The 25,635-nt window shown below is 35.6% G+C and overlaps 3 protein-coding genes and 1 long non-coding RNA gene across 5 annotated transcripts in view; 2 read left to right on the top strand and 2 right to left on the bottom strand.

Moving 5' to 3' along the window:
* Positions 1 to 2,500, bottom strand: part of LOC122080284 (type 2 DNA topoisomerase 6 subunit B-like) — a 7,123-nt gene extending 4,623 nt beyond the window's left edge. Inside the window, exon 1 of the mRNA XM_042647236.1 lies at positions 2,406 to 2,500. The gene's annotated coding sequence lies outside the window, so the exon portion shown is untranslated. The remainder of the gene's footprint in view (positions 1 to 2,405) is intronic.
* Positions 2,501 to 3,860: 1,360 nt separating this feature from the next.
* On the bottom strand, positions 3,861 to 12,754 carry LOC122078524. Of its 2 annotated transcripts, XR_006140099.1 has the most exons (5): positions 12,651 to 12,754; positions 6,736 to 6,827; positions 6,397 to 6,451; positions 4,597 to 4,662; positions 3,861 to 4,365 (listed from the first exon to the last, which is right to left on the bottom strand). It is a non-coding gene; the product is annotated as an uncharacterized LOC122078524 (long non-coding RNA). The 2 variants fall into 2 exon arrangements; XR_006140098.1 differs by lacking the exon at positions 6,397 to 6,451.
* On the top strand, positions 9,678 to 13,044 carry LOC122078523 (MYB-like transcription factor EOBII). The gene is made up of 3 exons (XM_042644537.1): positions 9,678 to 9,920; positions 10,005 to 10,134; positions 12,448 to 13,044. The coding sequence occupies exons 1-3, from the start codon at positions 9,773 to 9,775 to the stop codon at positions 12,764 to 12,766; spliced, it is 597 nt and encodes a 198-aa protein (XP_042500471.1). The 5' UTR covers positions 9,678 to 9,772; the 3' UTR covers positions 12,767 to 13,044.
* Positions 13,045 to 22,512: 9,468 nt separating this feature from the next.
* The window catches only part of LOC122078045 (pantothenate kinase 2-like), a 21,988-nt gene continuing 18,865 nt past the window's right edge, over positions 22,513 to 25,635 (top strand). The window contains exons 1-4 of the mRNA XM_042643921.1: positions 22,513 to 22,712; positions 23,339 to 23,653; positions 24,520 to 24,732; positions 24,939 to 24,997. Coding sequence (XP_042499855.1) covers positions 23,380 to 23,653; positions 24,520 to 24,732; positions 24,939 to 24,997 — 546 coding nt within the window. The 5' untranslated portion in view covers positions 22,513 to 22,712; positions 23,339 to 23,379. The remainder of the gene's footprint in view (positions 22,713 to 23,338; positions 23,654 to 24,519; positions 24,733 to 24,938; positions 24,998 to 25,635) is intronic.

The following is a 25,635-nucleotide window of genomic DNA, read 5'->3' as shown; positions in this document are numbered from 1 at the left end:
TAAATGTAGCCCATGGATTGGATCTGGGTTCGAATGGGCCGGCCTTAGGCAGTCCTCGGAGTATTGCTAATCTCTTTTGTGGTTTTTGTGAAGTTATGATTAAGCTGTGTTTGTTTTTACCCAGATCAAAACAGTCTTAATGAAATTAAAGCTTTGAAAATCAAATTCTAAGAGAGTAACAGATCAAGATCTCTCTCTCTCTCTCTCTCTCTCTCTCTCTCTCTCTCTCTCTGTGTTTTGGAATAGTCTCATCATCCCACCACATAAGAAATAACTATGTCTCTTTTGGGTAAGAGAACACTATCCATTTGCATGGTCACTATGTCGTTCAGAGGCATTTGCAGACCAATGGGGGTTTAGTAGTCTTTTTACACCCGCCTATTTTTTATTTTTATTTTTTTTTTGTGGGGGTGGGGGTGGGGGTGGATGGGGAAGGGGAGAGGGAGAGTTAAAGATAGCCTTCTCTTGATGGGACTGTTTTGGTGAATTTTCCAAAATTTATCAATGTGGCTTGTTACAGTCAAATTATCAATCTTTCTAGTTCGTGGATACTTGAATATGGAATCAAAAGACGAGAGAAAGTCATCCAAAGTGGACTCAGGGGACTCTCCAATACTAAAACCAATGATCGATAACTGATGTAAAAATTTCTTTGGGTGAGGAGGTTATCAGAGAAGGACTAGAAAAAATTGGATCCCTTACCTCATGGTTGTACTTCTATTTATAGGAAGGGCCCTCCCTTCCATTTTGGAATTGAGTTTTTAACTAAATGTCACACTGCGCAAACCTGCGAGGGAGCATGCTCATGTGGAGAGTCCTCTGTTTTCGGTTATCTAACCAACTGATAATGAGGTCTAACTGTGATGTGTGCTTAGAGTTAATCCATTGCCACGTGGCCTCTAATCACTGGCAGGGTGATTTTAGATATATCATGGTTGAAATGAGGTCCAAACTCCAAGAGGCATACTACCCTTCCAATGCTTCATCTAAATAGAACAGGTCCGCCATGTTGGCTTGAACATGTTGGCATTACAAGAAGCATGCCAGTTTGGTCTCTTTGGTGAATTTCCAATCACAAAGAACTCCATAGGAGCTTGAAGGGAGGATAGAGTATAGACAAAGAGGTGCACATGAAGTCAGACAACCAAAGGAAGCAATTGCCTCTTAACCTCTCTCAATCGATTACAGAATGAGTAATAAGGAGTATTCAGATAAACATGACAATCAGTCTTTAGAACTAGTTGTCAAAAGGCTCACAACAACAGAAAAGGTTTGAGCTAGCTCCCTTTTTAGGGCTTCAATAGGGAATCAGTCCAAGCCCCCCATCCCCCCCCCCCCCCAACCACCCCTCCACGCCCCACTCCCCACCCCCCCCCCCAAAAAAAAAAAGTATAAGCCCATGGCTAATACATCTAATGAAAACTTGTAATTAGTGATCTTATGGGTAGGCCTACAAAATATCACTTGAGGAGTCTAACCCAAAATCTTAAGGTATTTGGTGGAGATGGCCGGATAGTATATTAAGACACATCCAAAGTCTAGATAACCGATGTAAGACTATCCCTCTATAACTCCCATCATCTAAACAGGATTAGTTAGGACTCTATCTCTTATAGTTAGGGTTGTGCCTTTTAGCCCTAGATTCTGCAACCCAGTGACACCAAGTTGAGGTTATTGGTCATGATTCTGAACTCTTGAACTCGATCTGATTGGTTTGTGGTCCCAATTATATGGAAAAGATTACCTATAATGTAAAAGAAGTTGCCCTGCCAGCTATTGTTTTATTGTCAATTAGCAATGCTTGACTTGAAATCCAAAGTTAGATAGAAAAGGAAAGCATTGAAACAAATTAAAGACAAGGACCTTTGCAGTAGAGAGTTTTCAATGAGACCAAAAGTTTTGAAACCTTGCGAGATAAGACTTAAGGGTAGACGACTCATTAAAAACCACAAGTTTTCCACTAGTTACATAAAGTGATAAAGTGGAAAAGCTTACGAAATACCACTTAAAGGTCTAAAAAAATCTTTAGGCAATTTGGTGGAGATGATCAAATGGTATATTAAGACACATTCAAAGTCCTGGATAATCGATGTGAGACTATCCCTCTATAACCCCCAACATCTAAACAGGATTAATTAAGACTCTTATCTCTTATGGTTAGAGGTGAGACTTTTAGCCCTAGATTTTGCAATTCCGGCGACACCAAGTTGAGGTTACTGGTTTAAGGGATTGCAGATTTCAGATTTGATCCAATTTTAGGGTTTCTTTTACTGATTCTGACCAATCCAGAACAAAATCTCATCGAAATCGACGGTGGTGACCAATTCCGATCCCTGATTGATTTGTGCTTATAAGAAAAGAAATCATAAAAAAGATACCCTAGAATGTTGAAGAAGTTGCCATACCAGCTATTGTATTTATTGTCATTTATCAATGCTTGACTTGAAATCCAAAGTTAGCTAGAACAAGGACCTTTGGAGTAGAGAGTATTCAATGAGAACAGAAATTGTGAAACCTTGTGAGATAAGACTCAAGTTTAGAAGACTCATTAAAACCCACAAATTTAGTTATTTCAAGGTGGTAATGCTTCCATATAACTTTTACATAACATGACAAATTTTATCTATTTAAGGATAAAGAAATTAAAAGTGATAACTTGTCCAAGTTGCATTAGATGTCTTCGCAAGGTCCAAAACCCCCTTCTTTGTATTGGGGAAATATATGCTGAGCTAGTGGCCATCAGAACTGCACGCGCAAGGCTGACCAACCTAACTCAGATGTGTGTGTAACACTGTTTTTGGACTTCCAATTGCTTCATATAAGTTGGGAGACAAAAATACTTTCAAGAACACCTTTTGAAAACTAATATTTGAGAAATTTTAGCCAAGTGGGGAAACCCTTTCAAAATTTGTGAATTATAGAGCATAAAACAGGTTGGATCCACTTAATCTCCAGAGTCTAAATCTGCTTTTGAGATCCAAGTTGGGTCTACCATTATCAAAACCCTAATGGATTCTACATAGGAATTGGATCATTCTTCCCAGGCTTTTTTTTGGGGTTGAAAAAAAAATAAAAATTTATGATCTTTTTTAAATGGGTATAGTAAAAGTATATTTTGGATTTGACCTAATCCATTTCATGTCCTAATGACCATGTGACAATCTCTCTTTACGTATGAAATGACATCATTGCCCTTTCATGTATGATAATGTTTTGTCGCATTTCATGGGTACGTTCTTTATGTCATTTTCTCAAAACCCTCTCTCGTATTTTTTTTTTCTTTCATATTGTCTAAGAGTACTAATTTATCATTCACAAGTAACACAAGAAAATGATAGATGTAATGTACGATATAATCCTTAATTATACGATGATTGAAATTTTTTGTGTATAATTTTGTTAATTAAGCAGAGAACAACAGTGTTTACACAAGAATATTAGTTACAATCACGAGCTCAAGCTAATGGATGTCCCCTCTTCAACCCCCCAAATTTGTATATTTATGCAAAAATGCTGAAGTCATAGATTTTGTGGTCCTCAATCAACTCTTATTTCAAAAATTAATTTTTATTTTTATTCACGTATTTTATGTGGCTATGACTCCTAGAATTCCATGTGATGTCTTTTAATAGGACAGACTTGTGAAGTCGTTTTCTGTGAGGTTAGTGAAACCCTTATTTATTTACGGTGTTTATGCTTAGTTGTAAAACTCTTCTTCTTGATTGTCAAATTTTTAAATAATTATTTGGACATGCAGGTTGCTTGACACTTTAAACTATTGACAAATTTACTTGAAACTCCAAGAAACTTGACGGTGTTAATCTGTTATTAGTGGTTGAAATAAAAAAGATTCAAATCGATTTAAGTTAAGGTGAAACGATTCTCCGTTCATCCATATTCTATTTGTCTTTCCCCGACTTGAAAAAAATACTTATTCTTTGTTGCATAACATGATAAACCAACTGCTTGAACAAAACCATAACTTCATTCGATAGAGAGAAGCAAAAAATGACTTTGATATGATTATACATTTCTAAATCTAAAAAAAATGGCCATGAATAGTTGTTTGAGTTCATCACCAAGTTATGCACCTTATTTGAGTCGCACCAAATTTCCAAAACACCCTAGTCGTGTTCCTTAATTAGCAAGCTTTAGACTTTGGAGAAGGCTTCATGAGTCCACTTCAATACTTTTTCCTATCATCAAATAATTTTTAGCAATTAACACAAGATTACTTCTAAAGATAATTGTTGAATCTCATCTATTGTACAAACCAAAGTAGGAAACTCCATAAAGGGTAAGGATGGAAAGCACCTGGTAGTGTCAGTCATATCAGCGGGGCAATGAGCATCAAGGGGAGATGCACTGGGACAAAGAGAGAGATGTAGATCAGAAATCTAATGATTAATATTAGAAACAACAAAAAAAAGGGCTAGGTTTAATATTGGAAACAACTATTGCATTCCTGTGAGACCAAATAAAATAGGTGGTTATAATCAGAACATTAAAGAATAAATGTCGATCACTCTTAGGCAAGAGGGAAGAACTTAAGAAATACATAATATGAAAAATAAAAGATGAACTAGATAGTAGTACCTTTTAGATAAAGAAATTTAGTGGTGAGTATCCCTTGATTAGAAAAGATACGCCACCAAGGATAATCTACATGGGAGGGAGTGAGAGAGATAAAATTTCATTAACACAAAAGGATGGAAGACAAGTGTTAAATAGATTAGTATTCCAACTATCCCCAATTAAAAAATTCTTAGCCTCAAATCAAAGAATCATGCGATGTCATAATCAGTGATTGAAAAATCAGGTAAAGAGGGTATCCAAAGGATCTTTGCAAAAGGAAACCTTCTTGTAATTTCTAATTTTGAGCAACACTGTTTTGAATTTTGTTTTTTTGAAAATGTATTACCCTAGTTTATTGATCATTTTTAAATCAAGTATCTCAAAAAATTTTAACATGTAAAATACTAATCAATTTACATGAAATCTTGGATAAAAAAAAAATGTTCTAGACAACATTGGCAATACTTAGTAGGAGGTTACAAAATGGGTTCCAATATTATTGGCCACTTTTGTCACTACAATAAATTAGTTGGTCATTTTAATTATTGGATGGATGGCAGTACTTCAAATTTTATGGCATATTACAATTCTATCATGTAGAACTCTTCCTTTTCCTTCACTCCAAATTTTTCATGAAAGCAAAGAAGTCAAATTGGACTAAAATCGACATATGACTAAAACATTTCCACGAAAGTCTGAGGATATTCCAAACTCATCACATGTCATATATATATATATATATATATGATACCTAAAAACGAATCCCTAGCTATATTTTGACATCTAATTAAACATCAAAATATTTTAGGAAATTGTAGCCAAATCCAAGAATAGTGCTTACCAACTGAAGCGTATTGTTTTCCATAAACCATTTCATTAGAACTCATTAAATCAACTTGAATTAATATATAAAGAGATTCTTTCGAAAAACTTTCTCCTTTGATATTTGATTAGATGTCATTAAGATTAATATTTTCGAGGTGATGACGATGATAGTCAAATTGACCAATGTAGAAATATTTTTCTTTATTTATTTAATTTTTTGTCATCTTTTTGGTTAATTATTATTATCACAAGGGTTTGTTTATTTTTTCAAATGTTATAAAGCATATATTATACCACATGGGTGGATGATGTGTCCATTATGACCATTGGATTGAGAGAATATGATCTCGATCAGTCACATGATTGGAATCGACCATACTAGAAAAGTGGCCAAACGTGATCATGCCTTGCGATAGGATTAAATGATTCTCATCAACTCGAACTCAATCCATGCAAATTACATAGCCTGAAACAAAGTGCAATGATTCCTGAACTCATCAACCGCTATATACAAGGACTTCACTAAAGAATACACGATTGCATGGCTGATGCACGTACACATATGTAATATTAAGCAAATGTTGTTACTGACGTCCCATAATTTCTTCTGCATTGCATTTGCATGCATGATACTCACTACATATATACTCGTCATATATATACTCTTTTTTGCTAGGAATTCGTTGTATATATACTATCATTCTTAACTAAATGAGGTCGGCTATATAGATCATTGCCCTCCAAATTAGCTTTATTTGATGTCATACTAGATACAAGGCCTAAGTTATGCATGGTTTTTTGGACCATTTATTCTGTCATTTTAGGTCTACCCCTAGTTCTTTTAATTTCCTCAATATGAATCAAATCACTCCTCCATATTAGATCACTTGAAGACTTCCGTTGAACGTAGTTATGCCACCTTAAATGATTTTCTCGTAGTTTATCATATATCGGAGCTATTCAATCCAAAATCAATTCTATATGATCATTACTTACTTTATTCTTCCTAGTTTTACCACTCATCTATCTCAAAATCCTCATCTCCGTTAACCTGAAAGGTTAAAAAGCTTAAAATTATTATTAGGTAATAAAAGAGATGATGTTAGAGTACTATTTCTCTCTCACTCACATGAGATTCTTTATTTCTAATTGAACCCATGTAGATGATATCATTCTTTGTACAACTATTGGTGTGGCGTGCAAATTCCCTATGGCTCACACTGGCATTGTGGGGAATTTTCTACCAACTCTTTAAAATTGCAAACTTGTGCTGGCTGAGTCTTTTTTATTTAATGGAAAATAGATCCCCACGATGTCAGAGTGAGGATTCCTTACCATGTTAAATGTGGGCCTCCTATTGAATGAATCCGTCTCCTACCATCTCATTGGTGTGGTTTCCTGCTCTGGCATCATGGAAAACCTGTAACCTTTTAAGTTTCAGAAAAAAAACAAAGAAAATCCATTAATGAAATTGGTTTCGTTCATTCATGACAACTTAGCTTTGTTCTGAATATACCATAACCTAACCCAATCCAAATTAAACCAGGTTGAGATTAACCAACCCTAACCCCAAATGCAAAATGTTATGGAACTATATATATGATGAGCCAGCCGTGTGAGATCCATAATTAGTGGTCTATCAAATTAATAAGTTTGTGGCAAGTAACATTGCAAGTCACTTGTGATGAGTCTGATAACAAACCACTTTTCCACTTCTTTTCCTCTAAATCCCAATTTCATGACTAAACATATTTTCTTTTCTTGGGAAAAAAGAAAAGAAAAGAGAAGTGAAGAGATACTTAAAAACGCGGCTTAACTATCACAAGTGATAGGTATGAAACATTTAGGTATAAGTTTGGATTTGGATCAGAGAAGCAGGAAGCACATACCAGATTAATTGTCGAGAAAAAGAAAAGCTTCGATTACGTAAAGTAAGCCACGTTTAATAGAAAAGCTCTTTTAAGACTCACTTTCGTCACCTTTTCTCTCTCCTCCACTGAGGCTTCATCATACAAACTCACGTTTATTTGTTTCTTATTGTTTGGTCTCTCTCTCTCTCTCTCTCTCTCTCTCTCAAGTGTTGAAGTTAGGCAACTGTTCATGTCCATTGTTCCACCTTTACATGCAACTATACTCTAACAAAGCTAGGGAGCCATTCTAGAAGGACTCAAAGGAAAGTGATAATGTGCAACCATGAATAGCATATAAAGTTAAGAAATATATACGTGTCAACTAATTGGGATCATCAAGATCATATGGATATTCAGTGAGTATTGATTAGCAGTGATTAGCATTGATTAGCAGTGCTGGTGTAAGGCCTGTGCAGTCAGCCCACTAGATTGCAGTTTGAGCTCATTATTGCTTTTTTTTTTTTTTTTTTTAATTCAATTTTGATAATCCAATAATCCCAAGATTGATATTTTGTTTCTATTGTTTTCTATTTATATGTCTGATATGTCTGGACCTGATATCTCTTGCGGAATTTTTGTCTTGTAAATATATTCTTTTTTTTTTACTGGGTTTAATATGTTTTTTATTCACCCAAAAATAAAAAATAAATTTTTAGGATCCATTTCATTGGAAGAGAATTAAAGGGAAGCGAAGTTAAACTTTCAAACCTTAACCAAAAAATAAAAAAGTTTGTAATTAATATTTATATGAATATCTCACTAACTTTGAATCATCACATATCTAGTTATTAAACTTATTTTTGTGCTTTGTAACCTAAACCCTTGGAATTGAAAAATAAATTTATTAAAACCCTAAAGGGAAAAGAGATTGAGCCATAACCAGACCAACCTATTAGCAGTAAAGAAATACAAAATAAGATTAAAAAGAGCCCTTGCAGAAAAACAAAACAAGCTAAGTAAGGGATGGCAAAGCAATTACAACATAAGTAAGGGAACACTTCTAAGGGAAGAGTGAAGAAAAAATAGATAGAAAAGAAATTTAAGTAGTTTGTATAATTATATTGAGTAATATTTACAAAATTTTACTTTTAAGTTTTGAAAATTTCACTTCCTTTTATCTTTGGGCTAAGTTTGGTTATTGAAAAATGGATAGGAAAGAGGGAGGGAAAACAGAATTTGAGGAGAGAGATAGACATATAGATCAATCTTTGCATTAGATTATTATTCTTCTTGATCCAATAAACAATATAAAATTAGACCTAATGAAGTAAGCTTAAAAGGCTCTAGTGGTGAATTTATATAAATCATAAAAATAGGTTTATCATGTATTCATGCTCTGTTTGGTTGGAATGGAAATAAAAGAATGAAAGTGATGAAAGCAAATCAATACTAAACTAATAAAGATGAAGTTTTGTAAAAATGACTCTAAAACATACCAAATTTGGTTATTAAATTTTACTCTACTTTGAAATCGAATTTCTTTGATTAGAAAAGTGAAATAAATTTTACATTGAAAAGTATAAGGAAAATGATGGGAATTCTACATGTAGTACATGCCCTCTCATAATCATTGACATTCTCTCTTCCTTCTTTCTTTTCTTAATAACCATGTGGATCCTCATGTATGACAAACTTATCAATATTTTCTCACTCCCCCTTCCCATTGCTTGGTGTGATAATATGCCAATATACACTTCCCCAAGGGTCAATCCCTCCCCCAAAGTATTTTTACCAAATGGGTCCTTCTAGACGTCATTATGCCTAGTGAAGTATAACACTTCAATATTTGCTATTTGATAGTATATGAGTTAGTTCATGTGATAGAGGACCTTGGATACATCTCAATGGTCATATTTTAACTCAAAGTAAGTAAGGAAAGTTGATCAAGTTTTAATTCAAATTTATAATAAAAATTACCATAATGTGAATAAATGGAGATGAATAAAATATAAAATGGCATCTTTTGTAATTTTAGCTACTTCCACTGCTCATTTTTAAACTGAGCAATACCAAATGAGATCCTTGCCTGATCCTCACTCATGAACAAGGGTCTATGTAATGCTATGTGGTAAATAGTGAAGCGTTATAGTTCACCACGCATATATAGTGACGTATAGTTTTTTTTTTTTTTTCCTTACCAAATATAGTAAACAATTTAGGTAGGTTTTTCAATTTTTTTCCCTTTTCAAAATTGATTTCACTTTCCTTCACAACCAATACATCCACGTTTGTGGTTTCCATGTGATTAGATTAAGAAACGTACATCTTTGCTACGAATGTTAGGTTAAAAGCTCCTCTAATATTGATGATTAAGACTTGTTCATGTGGCAAGTTTGATTTAGAGAACTTCTCTATATAAACCCTAGCTATCTACCTTCTTCATCTCGTTCCATGGTACTCTCAAACCACCCATCCCCCAAGATCTTACTCTCCTTCTTCTTTCTTCTCCAGCTTCTCCAAAGATGGATAAGATGAAAGGAGGCATTAGTAACAGCTCCCAAGAGCCAGAAGTAAGGAAAGGACCATGGACCATGGAAGAAGACCTAATTCTGATAAACTATATAGCTAATCATGGGGAAGGAGTTTGGAACACACTGGCACGTTCAGCAGGTAAAACCTCTTCTCTGCATATATGAATTCTGGTAAAGGCATTGATAACCAAACAATAATTTTTTTTTTTCATTAATTTTTTAGGGCTGAAACGCACCGGAAAAAGCTGCCGTCTTCGATGGCTGAATTACCTGAGGCCTGACGTCCGAAGAGGTAATATTACAGCTGATGAACAGCTCTTGATCATGGAACTACATGCTAGGTGGGGAAACAGGTGAGACCATATTCAGTAGAATTATGAAAATGGCTGTGCCTTGGCCTTTTCAGATTATCTCTGCAGTCTCTTTGTTGCCATTTTTTTTTTTAACCCTAGACACATGGAGAAGACCTGGTGCATATGCTTTAATTCTCAATGCATATATCTCTTAGCTGAATAGAAGGGGAAAGTGCATATCTTCACAGTCCTTGTTCTTGGAGTCTTGAAGTTATTTGGCCCTTCTCTTCTTGGTTGCTGCATAAATGAAAGAAAAATTTACCTGGGTTCTTGGCATTTTTGGTGCAATTACCTCTCTCTCTCTCTCATTATTAATTTTTTTTTTAGTTCAAATTTGAAAATAAAAAATTGTTTGTTTAGTTGAATGGGTTTGTGAATTTTTCTTCATTTAAACTCAAATAAGAAGATTATTTTTAATTATTCAGGTATTATTTTAAAATTATTCAGGCCCTTTTTCTATACAATTCTCCTGCAACTGATATTTACATCAAAACTTTGCTTCTTAATAAAAAAAAATTCTCACTCTCTCTTTCTTTTTTTTCCAAACGAACAGCAAACAATCCTATTTTACAGTAAACTTTTCAATTTTCACTTTTCTAGATAGAAACAAATGGAGCCTAAAGAAAAGAACAAAAAGATTTAAAAGTGCACTTCTAGATATCTTTGTTACCATCTAGATTTCCCTTATAAACTGCTAGTCTAGACCTTTCATATGTTATAGACTATTTATTTCCTTTTTATATATGTTAAATCTTAACTTAGGTCAAGAAATTAGAAGTGGAGGTTCTTATAGTTCTGATCAAGACTAAAAGTTGGATATAATTAAGGGAAAATAATAAGAAATATATATAGGATTAGTGGTTGTGTGAGATCCGATTAGGTTCTTGTGCAAGTTGCCCTTATAGATCAACTTAGTTCCTACATATAGGAGAGAGAGCCATATATGGACACATGGTCCATGGAATATTATGGTTAGGGTTGGCAATTTTTGGCTTTTGAAGAAATTCAAAACATAGGGCATTAGTCCTATCCCTTCAGGGTCCTACCAGCAACCCCTCTTACAGTTTTACTTGGGACCCTACTATTGCTTTCGTTCCTATGCCCTTTGCAACTGAAAGGAAACTCTACTTTTCCAGGGCTAGAAAATGGCTGTAAATGGGACAACAAGGAAGGTCTCCATGGCTGAAAAGGTTTGATATTTTCTAGCTCTCCAAGCCTAACTGCCTAATGCACTTGTGGGGTCGATCCAAAAGAGAGTAGTTATTGGTCGGGTTTCCTGATCAGTTTGACATCGGATTAGAACCTTCACACCATGTGTTTGGAATTAGGTCTATAAATACTCTCTCTCTCTCTCTCTCTCTCTCTCTGTACACAACATGTATAAATTCTAATTGTGCCTAACTGCCTCTATTAAAAATTTAAACCTAAATTGAGCCCTTAGAACTTGCATTGCTAACCATATCCTATGACTTCCATAATTGACTAGGTGGCATGCAATCGTCCATGTGTCCTATTATTTCTAGTGTAATTGACATAATTACAACTTATCAAATCCAAGGGATATTTGGATGTATAGTAAAGTGAAATTTAATAACAAAAAATGGAATGATTTGGGGGTAATGATATAATCATGTAGGGTAATAATTAATACTTTCCTTTTTAGTTTAAAAGTTTCACTTTACATCCCTTCCCTTTAATTTACCTAGCAACCAAAGGGATCGAGCCTATATTGATCTCCTATGTGGCAAAGATGTCAATTACTCTACCATAGGGTGTGTGATTATATAAGGTTATGAAATTTGAGCATCATAACATACCACCATACTTCCAAACCGACATCCATGGTGGCCCACTCCGGATCATATGGCCTTTTCCTAGCAGTTTCATTATGGCACCATGTTACCCTTTCCACTCAAGGGTTGAGACTGAGGATCAGGTGCTCTGATACCAGCGACACGAACTTGGAAGAACTCAACCCTAAAAACCTACTTACAAGGTAAGGGAATCCAAGATCATCTCAGACCCACATCAAATCTCTTTCAAAACTAATGTGGGATTAGCCCCCCCTCCCCATATGACCGATGTAGGATCGCAACATAGCTCCATTACGACCTAGTGGTCGCGGGTTTGACACAAGAAATAGCCTCTTTGTGAAGCTATGGAAAGGCTGCCACATATGATCCTCCCTAGATCCTACAGTGACGGGAGCCTAGTGCACCGGATACATAATAATAAACTATAAAATAAGAAGTTTGAATTCGTATGTATCCCTAGCTAGCTTTCTTCATTGACATACACCTCTTTTCCTTGCAGGTGGTCTAAGATTGCAAAGCATCTTCCTGGAAGAACTGATAATGAAATAAAGAACCACTGGAGAACAAGAATTCAAAAGCATATTAAGCAAGCAGGACCATACCCAAGGCAGAATTCTAATCATGAGCTGAACCAGAACGAGGCTAGCACAAGTAATACTCATTTATATGAAGAAGTTGGAGAAGGAATGGAATATTACTTACCATCTTATGCTGGAAACTTGGAGGCTTTTCCAGTTCCTTTACCTGCTGAATCAAATGAAAACTTCTGGCCAAACGTTGAGGATCTCTGGTCTATGCAGCTACTTAACAACGATTGAACAAATAAAATTTTATAGTATGTATAAGTTTATAGTTTTGAGCTTTATATATTAGCTATATATCCATAGCAATATTATTAAGAACTTTCTAATATGTTAGTTACTAGTCCACCTCTGGACTGTAATATTATAGAGAAGAAACAGTATATATATTAAATCCAATACTGTAATAAGTGAGAGTATTTTGCTTATAATTATCTCTTCAACGGGAAAATTGAGTAGATCACACTGATGAGTTCATATAAAAGACATAAAAAGGCCTAAGCTAGATTTGTTAATTTATGGGTTATATCTGATAATTTAGTTTTTTCCTTCTCAAGAACAAGCTAATTGACTTCATGTTTCCTCTGAGAATTGACTCTTAAGAACCTAAACCTATCCATGTCTGATAGATTCTTCTTCAACTCTTACTATTAGTGGTTAATTAATTATCTATCAAGCATGTCCTTTTCATTTTTTTTATTTTATGGAAATCTTATACTAGCTCTAATTAGAGTTAAGTAACAGTTAATTTGGCAGGGATTTCTTCTCCTAAAAGAATCAGAAGTAATGAGGTTTCCTTCTTTTTTCCTTTCATGGTTAGGCAATTGGGTTGGTGTGACATTGTGGGTGAAAGATACATGTGACTGAATTCTGAACCCCAAGTAAATATTTTTGAACTTTGAAATATGGATTCGTTCTCATCTTGTGCATGTGAATGAGCTAGCCTTAGATCATATCTTCATGTAAGCTTTTCCTCATGTGGGATTGCTTACATAGTTGTGACAAGCTTTAAAACTAGAGGATAAGATTATTCCACATCATCTAACGACCTAACTGTTGTTTCACATAGAGGAAAAACCACATAGGTCATGGGGCCAAAGTTTCATTCATATATATATATATATATATATAAACTTGAGTTGGACTAACTATACCAATCTAGCTAGGGTTTTTATCCATTATTTATTTTTATTTTTTTGGGTGATTTGAAATTTATTCATTAGATCGTGAAGAATGCACAATTGTTGAGTCAGAAGGCCGTTCGAATCATAGATTGGAATAGTTACATGTTATCGTACACGTTACCGATATGGTGTTCCTTGTTATGGAGTCAACAACAATATTGATCTCCCTAGGAAATATTTGATGTTGTTGATGTTGAGTATAAAACCGAACAACATCAAATATTTCGTTAGTCGTTCAATTGATTGTTGCAAACTCTAAAATATGATGACAAATATAAGATGTTATTCATGTTCAGTATAAAACAAGCTCTCGACAATCAAATTCCACCACTAAGTTCTCAATGCAATCTGAAAGTGCCTCTAACATTAACCCACTTCTTATCGCCATAGCTTCTCACTAGTATGGAATTAATTAACCAAAAAGAAAAAAAAGTTTGGTTCACGTCCAAGTCAATATTTGCATGGCCATGCATGAAAATGGATAAGTAGAAAAGTAGAAGACGGGTCTCTCTCTCCCATCTATAAAGGCTGCTTCATCTGAACAGAAGATGGTAATGAAATCTCATATCGTCCCCCACCCATTCTCTCTATACATAGAAAATATAAAAGGGCCTTTGATTTGGTGGCATTTGTGGGTGCCTGAAAATACAAAAGGATCAACTTGTGCAACGCATTAATGGGGCTCCTAGCCTGCTACGTATACCAAATTCTTGTTCTCATCACGTTTTAAAATTGTGTACCAAGTCTAAGGAAGTGAGATAATGGCCACGTGAACAATAGACAAGGAAATATCACATGATGGGTCGGCAATTAATTAATAATCAGCTCCCTTCAAGAGCAGATCAGATCCTCGCATGAGAATGATTCTTAAATTTATCCACATAAATGGAATCCACCCGAAGATTTCTGATCTTCCCTCCCTCCCTTTCTTTCTTTTTCCCTTTTACTACTTATAAATTCTTTTAGAGTACTTCTCCTTATCCCTTACCTCCTCCCATCCGCTTCCCCTGTCCATCTTGCTGGTTCATGTCCTTACTCCTTGGATCTTGATCTTTTCTAATGCTTCCAGTGCCTCAACGAGTATCAGACGATTGAGAGGATCTAGGCATGCAACCCAAAGTCTGCCCAGCAGTCCGATGCGTGTGGGACGCATTGTGGTATTAGAGAGGATCCTAATTCCCCACCCCTCTCCCACAAGCACTCTCAACTTCACACCATGTTGCCCCACTCTTTACCGCTAATTGCCACCCCACGAGGTTGGATCAGTTCTCATTCTCGGGTTCTTGTACGCTGCTTTTTTTTTTTTTCTTGCTTAAGATCAGCAAATAGATTTCATTAAAAATGAGAGAAATATACAATACTAATGGCAAAATAACTACCCAACAGAAAAACTACCGTGCATACCCCCTCCCATCTTCACCATTGCCATTAGCAGTGAAGAGGCCTGACATGACTAACTGGCTTAACAAAACTTAAACCGAGGTTTTCCTATTGCATCCCAAGAAATATCATCATGAACAAACCGAGAAGGCTCTAGCCAAACTATAGTGATCCTGGTAGAAGCTGCATGCTTAGCCAAGTGATACGCTACAGAATTTAATTCTCGAAAAACATGAATAATTTTCCATCTAGTCTGATCCAAGTAACCTTTGTATTGCAACCAACAATGATGTAGATACTAAGGAATTGTTTCACTTTTGATGCTTGATTCTATCACTTGTGAGTCACATTCTACCACTATCCACCTTAACTATAGTGAATACGCAATACGAATGGCTTCAAAAAAAGCCGAGAATTCTGCCCCAAAATTATTTGAAATACCTTGATAGGTAACAAAATACAGCATAAGGTGACCCATATGGTTTCTCATAATACCCCCACTATCTGCAATACCTGGGTTCCTAGAGAATACCCATCAATATTAATCTTAATACTTCCCAAAACTGGCCATTCCCACTTCAATTCTGTAATATCCTATGACTTGCCTATCACTCTTTCTAACCTTAATGATCTTGATAAAATCAGATCCCTCAAGGTTTTGATTTGAATTGGAGATACTACTGAGAAATCAATCACATACATCATTCATAGAATCTTTGACAACAAATGTTCGCTCCCTTCTTCGGTCATCATATCTTCTTCTGTTACGTTCCAACCATATTCGATACGGAACATAAACCAAAGCTACACTCCAAACCCTCTTCAATGGCATCCATCTAGTCTCTCTCCTTAATGCATAGGTCACCTAATGAAGTGGATGGTACGAAAACCATTCTCATTCTCGAGTTTCCATACGCTACTTGATTTTTATGTTGAATCCATTTATCCTCTCTCACTAATGCATAGATCACCTAATGAAGTGGATTCCACCTGGAGAGCAGGTGGAGAGGAGGCAGTGTACGAGAATGGCTCTTGTATGCAAATTTAATCCAAACTCGATCCCACCCCACTTTGCAGTGGACTCAGTGGCCGTTTCTTTGATGCTGTTTTACCTATAAACCAAAGAGTGTACATCCTCCTTCAATGTGAGTTGAAAAGAACTTGAAAAGATAACCCAAACCCTAGATATGAGATTGCATGCACACGTTCATTCACACGATCATGTTTAGGATGAAATCGGTTCAGAATCAAAGGAATTGGCCCCAAATTTCCCTAACCCTAGATCTTGGACAAAGATTGACCAGAGTCAGGATCGGCCTCGACCAATTTAATTCTGCTATTAAAACCATGCCTCCCGTGGACTTCATGAGCCTGGTGGTTATTGCAGGATGAGAGAATGGATGGTAACAAGGGATCAGAATGTTATGATCTTGCTTGTTAAAGTGAGGTTCGTCAAGATAGATATAGGCTTCTAGCCTGCATAAAAATTCTTTGTCAGGAGGTAGTGAGCAGCAGTGAAGATCCGACGGCTAGGGCACATGTAGGGGCCCTCCCAACTTTTGGATCCTCACTGCCACTCACCACAAAAGATTTGAACCCCAAAACGTTATGCTAAAAAGGTAGCATGTATGCACAGTAATTAACCTGTGAACTGGTTCATCCACCTTTGAACTGGTCAAACCAATTACTTTATCGATTAAGTTGGAGGTTGTACCAAGCCTTATGATGGGCTGGAATCTATTCAGAGGAACCAAAAGATCAAGATACCACCAATATATTTCCAAAAAAATGGAATTGATTTTCCAAAATTTCTATTATTGCATTTCAAAAAAAAAAAAAAAAATTCCTCCTTTAATCCTTATCTAAGATTTCTATTGGTTTTGTACATATCTCCAAAAGTATTTTTCATTGAAATCTAAGAGCAGAAAAGATATATGATTTTTAGCATAGTTGTCAAGGTGTCGCTTAGGCGATGCTAGACGTCTAGGCACCGTGGATTCCTTGATCCCGTTGTTGGTGTAATTTTGCATTCAGACCTCTCCAATGCCATGAGTCGCCTAGACGCCGTGATAACTATGATATTTAGAAAGCAAAGTTGATAAATGCTCTAGAAAAAGCTCAATTGGACACATTAATATTAGTTTTTTTTTTTTTTTTTTTTTTTTTTTTTTTCTTAGCTCATGCCCATGGCACTGTGAGTACCCTAGTGAGAGATGTGGGCCTTCATGTTATTTTGATATAGTTGTTGGTCCAAGCCCATCCCAACAGGCCTTCATGGGCTAGGTCTATTCCGAGTGCAAAAACATCTCTATTGGATTAGGCCTATCAGAGTCATATCCTTGGGCATCTTAAGTGACTACATGCATATTTAATTCTAATATAACATATGATAGTTTCATTGCATGGTGCCCAAATTTGTATCAAATCATAGTCTGTCCTAACAACGAGAAAATATAATAGCTATATAACATAGCTCCAACCCCCCCTGCCCCTCACTTTTTCATGTAATCAAACTAAAATTGCGTCTGGTATGTATTTTCGGAATAGATTCCAAGTCTAGAATGCATCCTAAAGCAAGAAAATAGAGAAGAACTTTATTTTAGGATTTAGTAATCAATTGCACCAATGAATAAGGAGGCACGCAAAATAACAAATAAAGTATTGACTCCATTACTATAAATCAAGTTATTGAATATTTCGAACAAATCCCAAAATTCAAAACTATCCATTAATAAAGAGCTAAGTTTCTTAATAATAAATCACTTTTTGATAAGCATTTGTTGCATTGGGTCGTATGAACTAAAAATCTAGGTCTACAAAGCATCGTGAAGCGAAAAAATAGAGAAGAATTATATTTCAAGATGCATTCTAGAAAAAATCTATTCTAGGAATGCATGCCAAACACAACCTAAAATAACTTATACATAAGACTACAAATGTTAACTAATTGGATTTAATTTGACAATCACAATTGAATAAATTTGTTACATATATCAAAACAATGTACAATGTGGCACTAGTTTCTTGTGCTTTGCACAGATAGGCTTACCCCCCCCCCCTCTTCTCAGTTGTTAAGTTTCAGCCAAAACTTGAAGTTGGTCATGTGGTTAAACAAAGTTTCAAAAATCCTTTTTCAAAATAGTTTCATAAATGGTCAAAAATAATAAACAAACAAAATAATAGAAAAAAAATGCCTATACGTGGTTATATGATTGAATTTGGTTTTTGAACTTTTACAAGTGACCAATCGAAAGGTATACTCTATTTGTCAAGCATTTAAGATTAATGCTGCATTGCCTTTATCCAAAAAATAAAAGATTACCATGACTTTGTTGCATGCCAAATTTTGTAATTAGGTGGACCACATTGAAAAGGCCTTCTTAAGTGGATCACCTAAATGATAAGAACATGGTTAGGAGGTGCATTGTGACCGTATATATATACTTATCATAACTTATGGATGTGTGGATATCATTTTCGAATCATACAAAATAAGGGTGAGAATTAATGATGAACCTAACATCTAATTATTACGTCACATCACCTTTTAGGTTGGTGATGGAAAATGATCTAATTTAAACTACAACTTTTTTTTTTCAATGGTAACACAATTGTATCCAAACATGCAACAATTAGAATTTGGGGAAGTGTTCCACGTGGGAGTGCGGTTTATGCAAATGCGTTAGGACCAATAGGAACACACAATGAAGCATTCACATATATGTCATTTTCCATTTCATGAGGAATGGTTTGATCTTTTTTTCTACTCGTGTGTTTGGGCACTTGGGGCACACTACTCTATGGAAACTTTTTCCCTAATAATTTATAAGGAAAAAGGACTCTTTCTGAAGCGTGGCCTATGCCAATGCTCCTATATATTTCTCTCTCTCATCCCTTTTGAAAATATACCTCTACCTCTTATCTGGGGAGGAGAGTATTAGATATAGGAAGTATTAGAGTAAGCCACACTCTAGAACAAAGAATCACATCCCTAATGATAATTGTATAAAAATTAATAACTTAGTAAATATATTAACCCGACTAGTATTTACTTCATTGTTCATCTAATTTAGAGCATGCCTTTTTCCTATGAAGCAATTCCCTTTTCGGTTCTTCTTTTTTTATTTTTTTTTCTTACAATAATTTACATTGGCTGAAACCCCATCTATATATAGATGTTAGTGTTGTCCATTTTCTTTGAGAATAGCCATCCATGGCTGTGTTCCTTGTCATCAAGCAGCCAAGAAGAAGCAGAGAAACTTGCAGTAGATGTCTCAGAATTAATGTAGGGGTGGAATTTAAAATTAGGTTGGCTCAATAGCAATATTACATGGTCATGAACCGAACTGTGTATCAAAACTATAATCTATGCAGGCATAATGACATTTTAGGTTGTACACGGTATTTATTTTCAGAGTAGATTTTGGGTATAAAATATATTCTCAAGCGAGACAATAGAGAAAAATCAGATTTCATAATACTTCTAACACCCAAAAATAGAAGAAGAAGAAGAAGAAGAAGAAGAAGGGTGGGGAATGAAGAGAATAAGAAATTAGGAATGGAAATTAGGATGAAAAATGAAAGTAAAAAAAAAAAAAAAAAAACACAGCACAGATTCTAGACCCATAATCTATTCCTAAACTATATACCAAATACAACCATAATTTTCTCCAGCCATAGCTTTGGTCAAACCTCTTGAATCTTAACCCATCCACGGGTTGTCCTGATGGTTAGGGCGAATTGGGATTGTGTGGATAAACGCACAGTCTCAAGTTCGATAAGCTGGCCCGGACAACTTGGTTAAAAAATAAACTCTTGAATCTTAATATTTCGTACTTATATGAAGTCAATTGAGCTACTCCTTGAAACCAATATCTTTATTTGAATTTAGACATACAATATGCCTTCCATTCAGTTGCATAAATATTAAAATCTGTCAGCCTCCTACATCCAAGTATATTCAATATTCTAGTCAACAATTTAATCAATAAGACTCCATTGATTCCGGTCATGAGTTGGTTGACCACTGGTTTAATGTCTGTTTTCAAGACTATATATGTAGGAATGCAGATTGAATCTTCCTTATTGTGTCAAAAGCATCTTCTCCAAGATCTTAGAACTGTCATCTCTATTGCGAGCTCAAGGTCTTTCAAATTATTAGAGTCAATGGTTTCTTGGTGGGTTGACTAGTGACTTTTGGTGGGTTGCCTATCAAGCTAAGGTAAATGGGATATTCTTTAGGAACTTCATACAGAAAATATTGGTATTTATTTATTGGGTTTTATTTTATCAATCAAATAATTAATTGGGAAAATTGTTTTTTAAGCAGGAAATTTGGAATCAAATCTCCTAACATCTCATATCTGGCATGTGGCAATTTAAGTGGCCCCTAAAATGTGTGGACAAATAGAATCCTAGGTCTCTTACTCACATGAGAAGTTTCAGTATAACCGAATTTTCTAGGTTGCCAAATAAAGGTTTTGAAAAATCCAAAACTATGAAAGAATGCATAAAAGTCGCATAAGTAATAGCAAATGTGTAAGAAAGAATATGGGGGGGGGTGTATACTAATAAATGAGAGATTATTTGATTGAATTAAGTTCTCAATTTGAGACTTGATCAATTACTAGTTGTTACTGTTCTCCAAATATCCTAAAGTTAAATTGTTCATAGCCCTTAGTCATGTGGCAAAGATAAAGAATTCTCTCGAAGATTCCTTTCAAGCTACTTGGGGTAGGGGAGGAACTTTCTTTATTTGTCATTAAAGAAAGTTTCTTGTCACTCATGATAAAATGATTAAGGTGGTGTGACCATACCATTGGACCACTTGGATAGTTAGTTTCATCATTAATTCCACTATTTATTGTAGGTAGTTGAAAATTAGCCCACCTCATCGAATCCAATGGTTAGAAATTGTGGCTAAGAGAGTTTTTGTTCACTGTGAAGGGAACTGTCTCCTATTTATTTGAAGCCGATTATATAACTGCACATCCGCCTAACAATCATCACCATCATCAACAATCAAGATGGAAAACTCATCGTTTAGAGTGGTTGCTTGGATTTTCATTACGAGTTCATCCCATCATCATCACCATCATTAACAATCAATATCTATCCCACCCAGTGCCATTTAGAGCATATACAAGGACAATTTTGAAAGTAAAATAGATAGGTGTTTAGAGTTGGTCGTACACATAGTGAACAAAGCTCAACTCATTATTTTAAAGTCGATGAAAGATTGAGTAATGAATATTGAGTTACTAGTACCTCAAGTTTTCACATCCTCGAAAGGGAATGCAAACTTTATGCATATAAATTCAATGTCATGAATTTAGTTCATGGTATTAAATTAGGTATCAATCAATTGTAGATATATATATTGATCCATATAGAATAATTTTGCCTTCAAAGATGATATCAACTTTATTTTAAGTATCTTAACTTCTGTACCATGGGAAACTCGTGGATGGGAGAGGTCCGGTCCCACCACGTTGGGAGTGATTTTAATTAGATTGATTCTACCTGTAAATTAGGTTTACTCAAGTCCATACCCTTTTTGCTGATGTCAACGGTGATGTATAACCCCAATCATAAACAATGTGATAAGATACTCCCAGGGTCCACAGTTACAGACGCAGGTTATTATTTTTTGGTGGTTACAGACGCAGGTTAAAGCCACTAATTCAGAACCTGCACTACAGCCCCCATGAATTTGCAATCTTTTACATTATATAATACCATTACATATTATAAAACAATGAATTTCAGTGGGTCTCGTGATGGAACAGATCCGCCGGCACTAGAATCGTCTTTAGTGAGCACGAGGTGTAATGAGCATTCAACAGCTGAGGTGTATGGTAAAACCTTTTCAACCATTGGATATTCATCACATCTCATTGTTCACTGTAGACAATTTAGATTCGATCCAAGTGGTGTTTTGTGGTGCCCACTCAGAAACCTCCCACTGGTATGGTTGTTGAGTCTTGAAATTTTGTTGAGAGAAAGAGTCCTTCGAGTGTAGACTGTAGACAAGGCTGGGGTAACAGTCTTTTCAAGTTAACTTATGTCTTGACGGAGACAAACATCACACGTTTTTCTTGACTCTTGAATTTAGGTTGGGGAAAATGTTTTTTAATGACCGTACACAAGCCTCATGGGTCAAAATGATTAATCCACCCTGTAAAGGCCAAATAATTTTTTCAAAAAAAAAAAAAATCCCCTCAAATGTGCTGACTTTTTTAATGAACATCTAACCATTGAGAAGCACTTGAGATACATACCCTAATGCTGCTAGTCATCCGATGTGGGCTGAAAGGATTATTACCCTTAGGGAGGATTCAGAATTTTTTTTTTAATATTTTTTTGTTCCCATTAGCCCTTGCGCAGCTGTTTGAGCCGCACTCTTTTTTATTCTTTAACAAAGAAATACTTTCTCATATTTCCTATCGTGTATTTTACTATTTTAATGCATATCCTAAACTACGTGATGACCTGAATCTTGACGGATATATCATAGATACACACATTGCGAAGTCATAGGTGTGTAACACAACTTGGGAATCATCGCCAGATCGGAGCCAGCTTGATAGGAAGCAAACTTCCGATTGATCTCCTTTGAGGTTCGGTCTCTTTTTATTAGTTTGATTACTGGTTAACCTTCTGAGTTCTGAGGGGACGAGATGCTGAAACCTTTGAAGTTAGATTCCGTTCATATGATCCATAAACCCTAATCTTTTTCTTTTTTTCTGGGGGTGTGGTTTTGTTTTTCGATCTGTGACTTGTGATCCAGAGAAAAAAAATCCCGCGAAAGCGACAGTTTAGGGTGGTTGGTTCGGACTCTAGACCATGTTTTACTTTTGTCTCATTAAGCGTCTCTCTCTGTCTCTCTCCTCTTAAAAAAAAGATATTTTTTCTTTTTGTCAAATTTTGATTGGGTTAATCTTAAATTCAATAGTGGAAGTCAGCAGAGTCATGCGGGATTCAGTGTTTCATGTTGACTGGTTGAATCAAATACATGTTTTACACGCTTTGCTATTGATTTTGATATATTTTTTATGTTAATTTTGTTGAAGAAATCGATTTTGTTGTTTAATAGTGATGGGTCTTTCTTCTTCTTTTTGTTATGAACAGAATTTACAAGTATATTTAATTTGATTAGAAAATTATTATTTTAATTATTTTTTTGTTGGATTTTTGGTTATTTTCTGTTCTATTGGACAATGACCCATTGAATACGCTTGCGCAGACAGTTGTGGTTAGGCGGCAAGTGCAAGGAATTTGGTATTAATGGCTGGTCCAACTGAAGGCCCAGTTCCTGAAACCATCACTATAAAGGAGGGAAGTGAGCAGAAGGTGGGGGTGGTGGTCAAGGAGGAAGGTGAGAAACCAGAGGGTAGTGAAATGGCGCCGACTACCGCGAATTCAGGTCACCGATTGACCTCTCGGCCTCAGCTCGATCTCAGTGGTGCTGCTATTCAGGGGAATTTTGAGGAGAAGGACCCAACAATTCTGTTGCCTAACCAGTCTGATGATATATCTCATTTGGCTTTGGACATTGGAGGTGAGCTGTTCTATTTTTATTTCCCCACTATCTTTTCAGGGCAAATTTTGTTTTGCCTTCATCCTCCTGGAAATGTCTCTGAAAATGTTCTTCATTCTGGAAGTGGTTGTCTCTGAAAATGTTTAAAGATTATATTTCGTGACAGCTCGAATCAATTTGGGTGCTTGTGACAACTGATTTATGTTGTTTTGTTCTTGTGCCACTTCCCTTCCTTTAACTGAATTATGGTTGCCGGATCAATATTTTGTTTTTCAGTTTCTGAGTTTGTTTGATGGAATTCCTTCCCTCCCCCAAGTTTTATCTGTTTTCCGAGATGGTTGAATCTCTCTCTCTCTCTGGCTCTGTTATTTTCATCCCTTTTGTACCACACCCTAGATATGCTTCTTCTGGTTCAGGATTTATTTCCAGGACTTCTGCTTTTGGTGTTAAAGTTGACATAGAGATTCTACATACCAGATGGGTCTGCCATCCTTGGTTGGGATGTTCTGGTTTGCATTGTGAATGAATTTGAAGCTGCTTATCCTCCCAAACGAAATTTGGAGCTGCTTAATTGAGTTATTTATGATATAAATTTGTGATGGGTTTCTTATTCTACTGTATTCTAAAATTCTGCTCAATTTCACTCTTCCAGTAAATTCCATTTTTTGGTGATTGGATATCATGAAGGTATTTATTCATCATATGGTTTTTATTTAAATATTTTTACATTTTTTTTTTATTACAAGTTCCAGACTAATTAGGGAGTAAATTTAATTATAGTTTTGTTTTCTTACTTTGGAATGACCTTATCTGACTTGACAGTTATGGTTGATGCTTTGCAGTGCATTTTATGTAGATCCATTGATGATTCTATGTTTCACTCACAGGATCTCTGATCAAGTTGGTACATTTCTCAAGACATGAGGATCGTTTAGTTGATGATAAGAGGAAGAGGTCGTTGAAGGAGAGGTTAGGGGTTTCAAATGGTAATAGAAGGGGCTATCCTATTCTTGGTGGAAGACTGCATTTTGTAAAGTTTGAGACATCTAAGATTAGTGAATGCTTGGACTTTATTGCTTCGAAGCAGCTGCACACTGGTGGTATTGCATTTTTATTTTCTTCTTCTTTGTTTCGTTTACTTTTTTGGGACCCAAAGTAAATTGGAGTGTTATTGGGTGATAATTGTGGTACAACTGGTTAATTGGCTCTTTTTACTTTATTTTATTTTTCTTGAAAACATAATTTCTTGTACTACTAATACTTCATTTCTTTTTATGTTGATTCTGGTAATTATCTGTATGAACAGGATTGGATTCACGCAGTTGGAATTCCATGATCCCAGCCAATGATAATGCAATTATTAAGGTAAAATTTGTGTTACTGTATTTTGGACATTGTTAAAAAATTCTGATTTTCAACTATTTTAGGCCATCATTTACTTGTTACATCTAAATAGGATTTTAGGCCTTCAAGCCATCAACATCTGAGTAGGAATGTAGACCCTTAAGCCATCTGCTGAAATTGGTTCACTGGGAAGAGCTCCTGGATGCTAATTATTTGGAGAAATAGTGTTCATCCCAAAATGCTGGATCATTTCTTTATTGAATTCGAGTGACCAATCGCAAATCCAGTGATACCTGAGGAAGCTTGTGTCATGGTATTGCACTGCATGTTCTTAGACCTCTCCACAACACACACAATACCCCACATAAAGGAAGGGGTGGAGTGGGGGGAGGAAATCTATTTGAAATTTCTAGTGACCTCTTTCATTTTTAACTTCCTGAATCGTGTCAAGAAGTAAACAAAGCTAATAATAGGGCTTAAGAAGAGCCAAAAGAGTGCAAAACAATGATATGCTAGCCATGAAACGTGAAAATACCCCCAAAGTGTGCAATAAGTCTGGACCTCCCTCCTTACACTTGCTATTGCCACCTGATCCAACAGATAAAAATGTGGAGCAAACCTCAAAACAACCTATATCTCCTATACTGGGGGGGGGGGGG

This window comes from Macadamia integrifolia, chromosome 5, assembly GCF_013358625.1.
Source record: "Macadamia integrifolia cultivar HAES 741 chromosome 5, SCU_Mint_v3, whole genome shotgun sequence".
Classification (NCBI taxonomy): Eukaryota; Viridiplantae; Streptophyta; class Magnoliopsida; order Proteales; family Proteaceae; genus Macadamia; species Macadamia integrifolia.
This window is presented reverse-complemented; position numbering and strand designations above follow the sequence as displayed.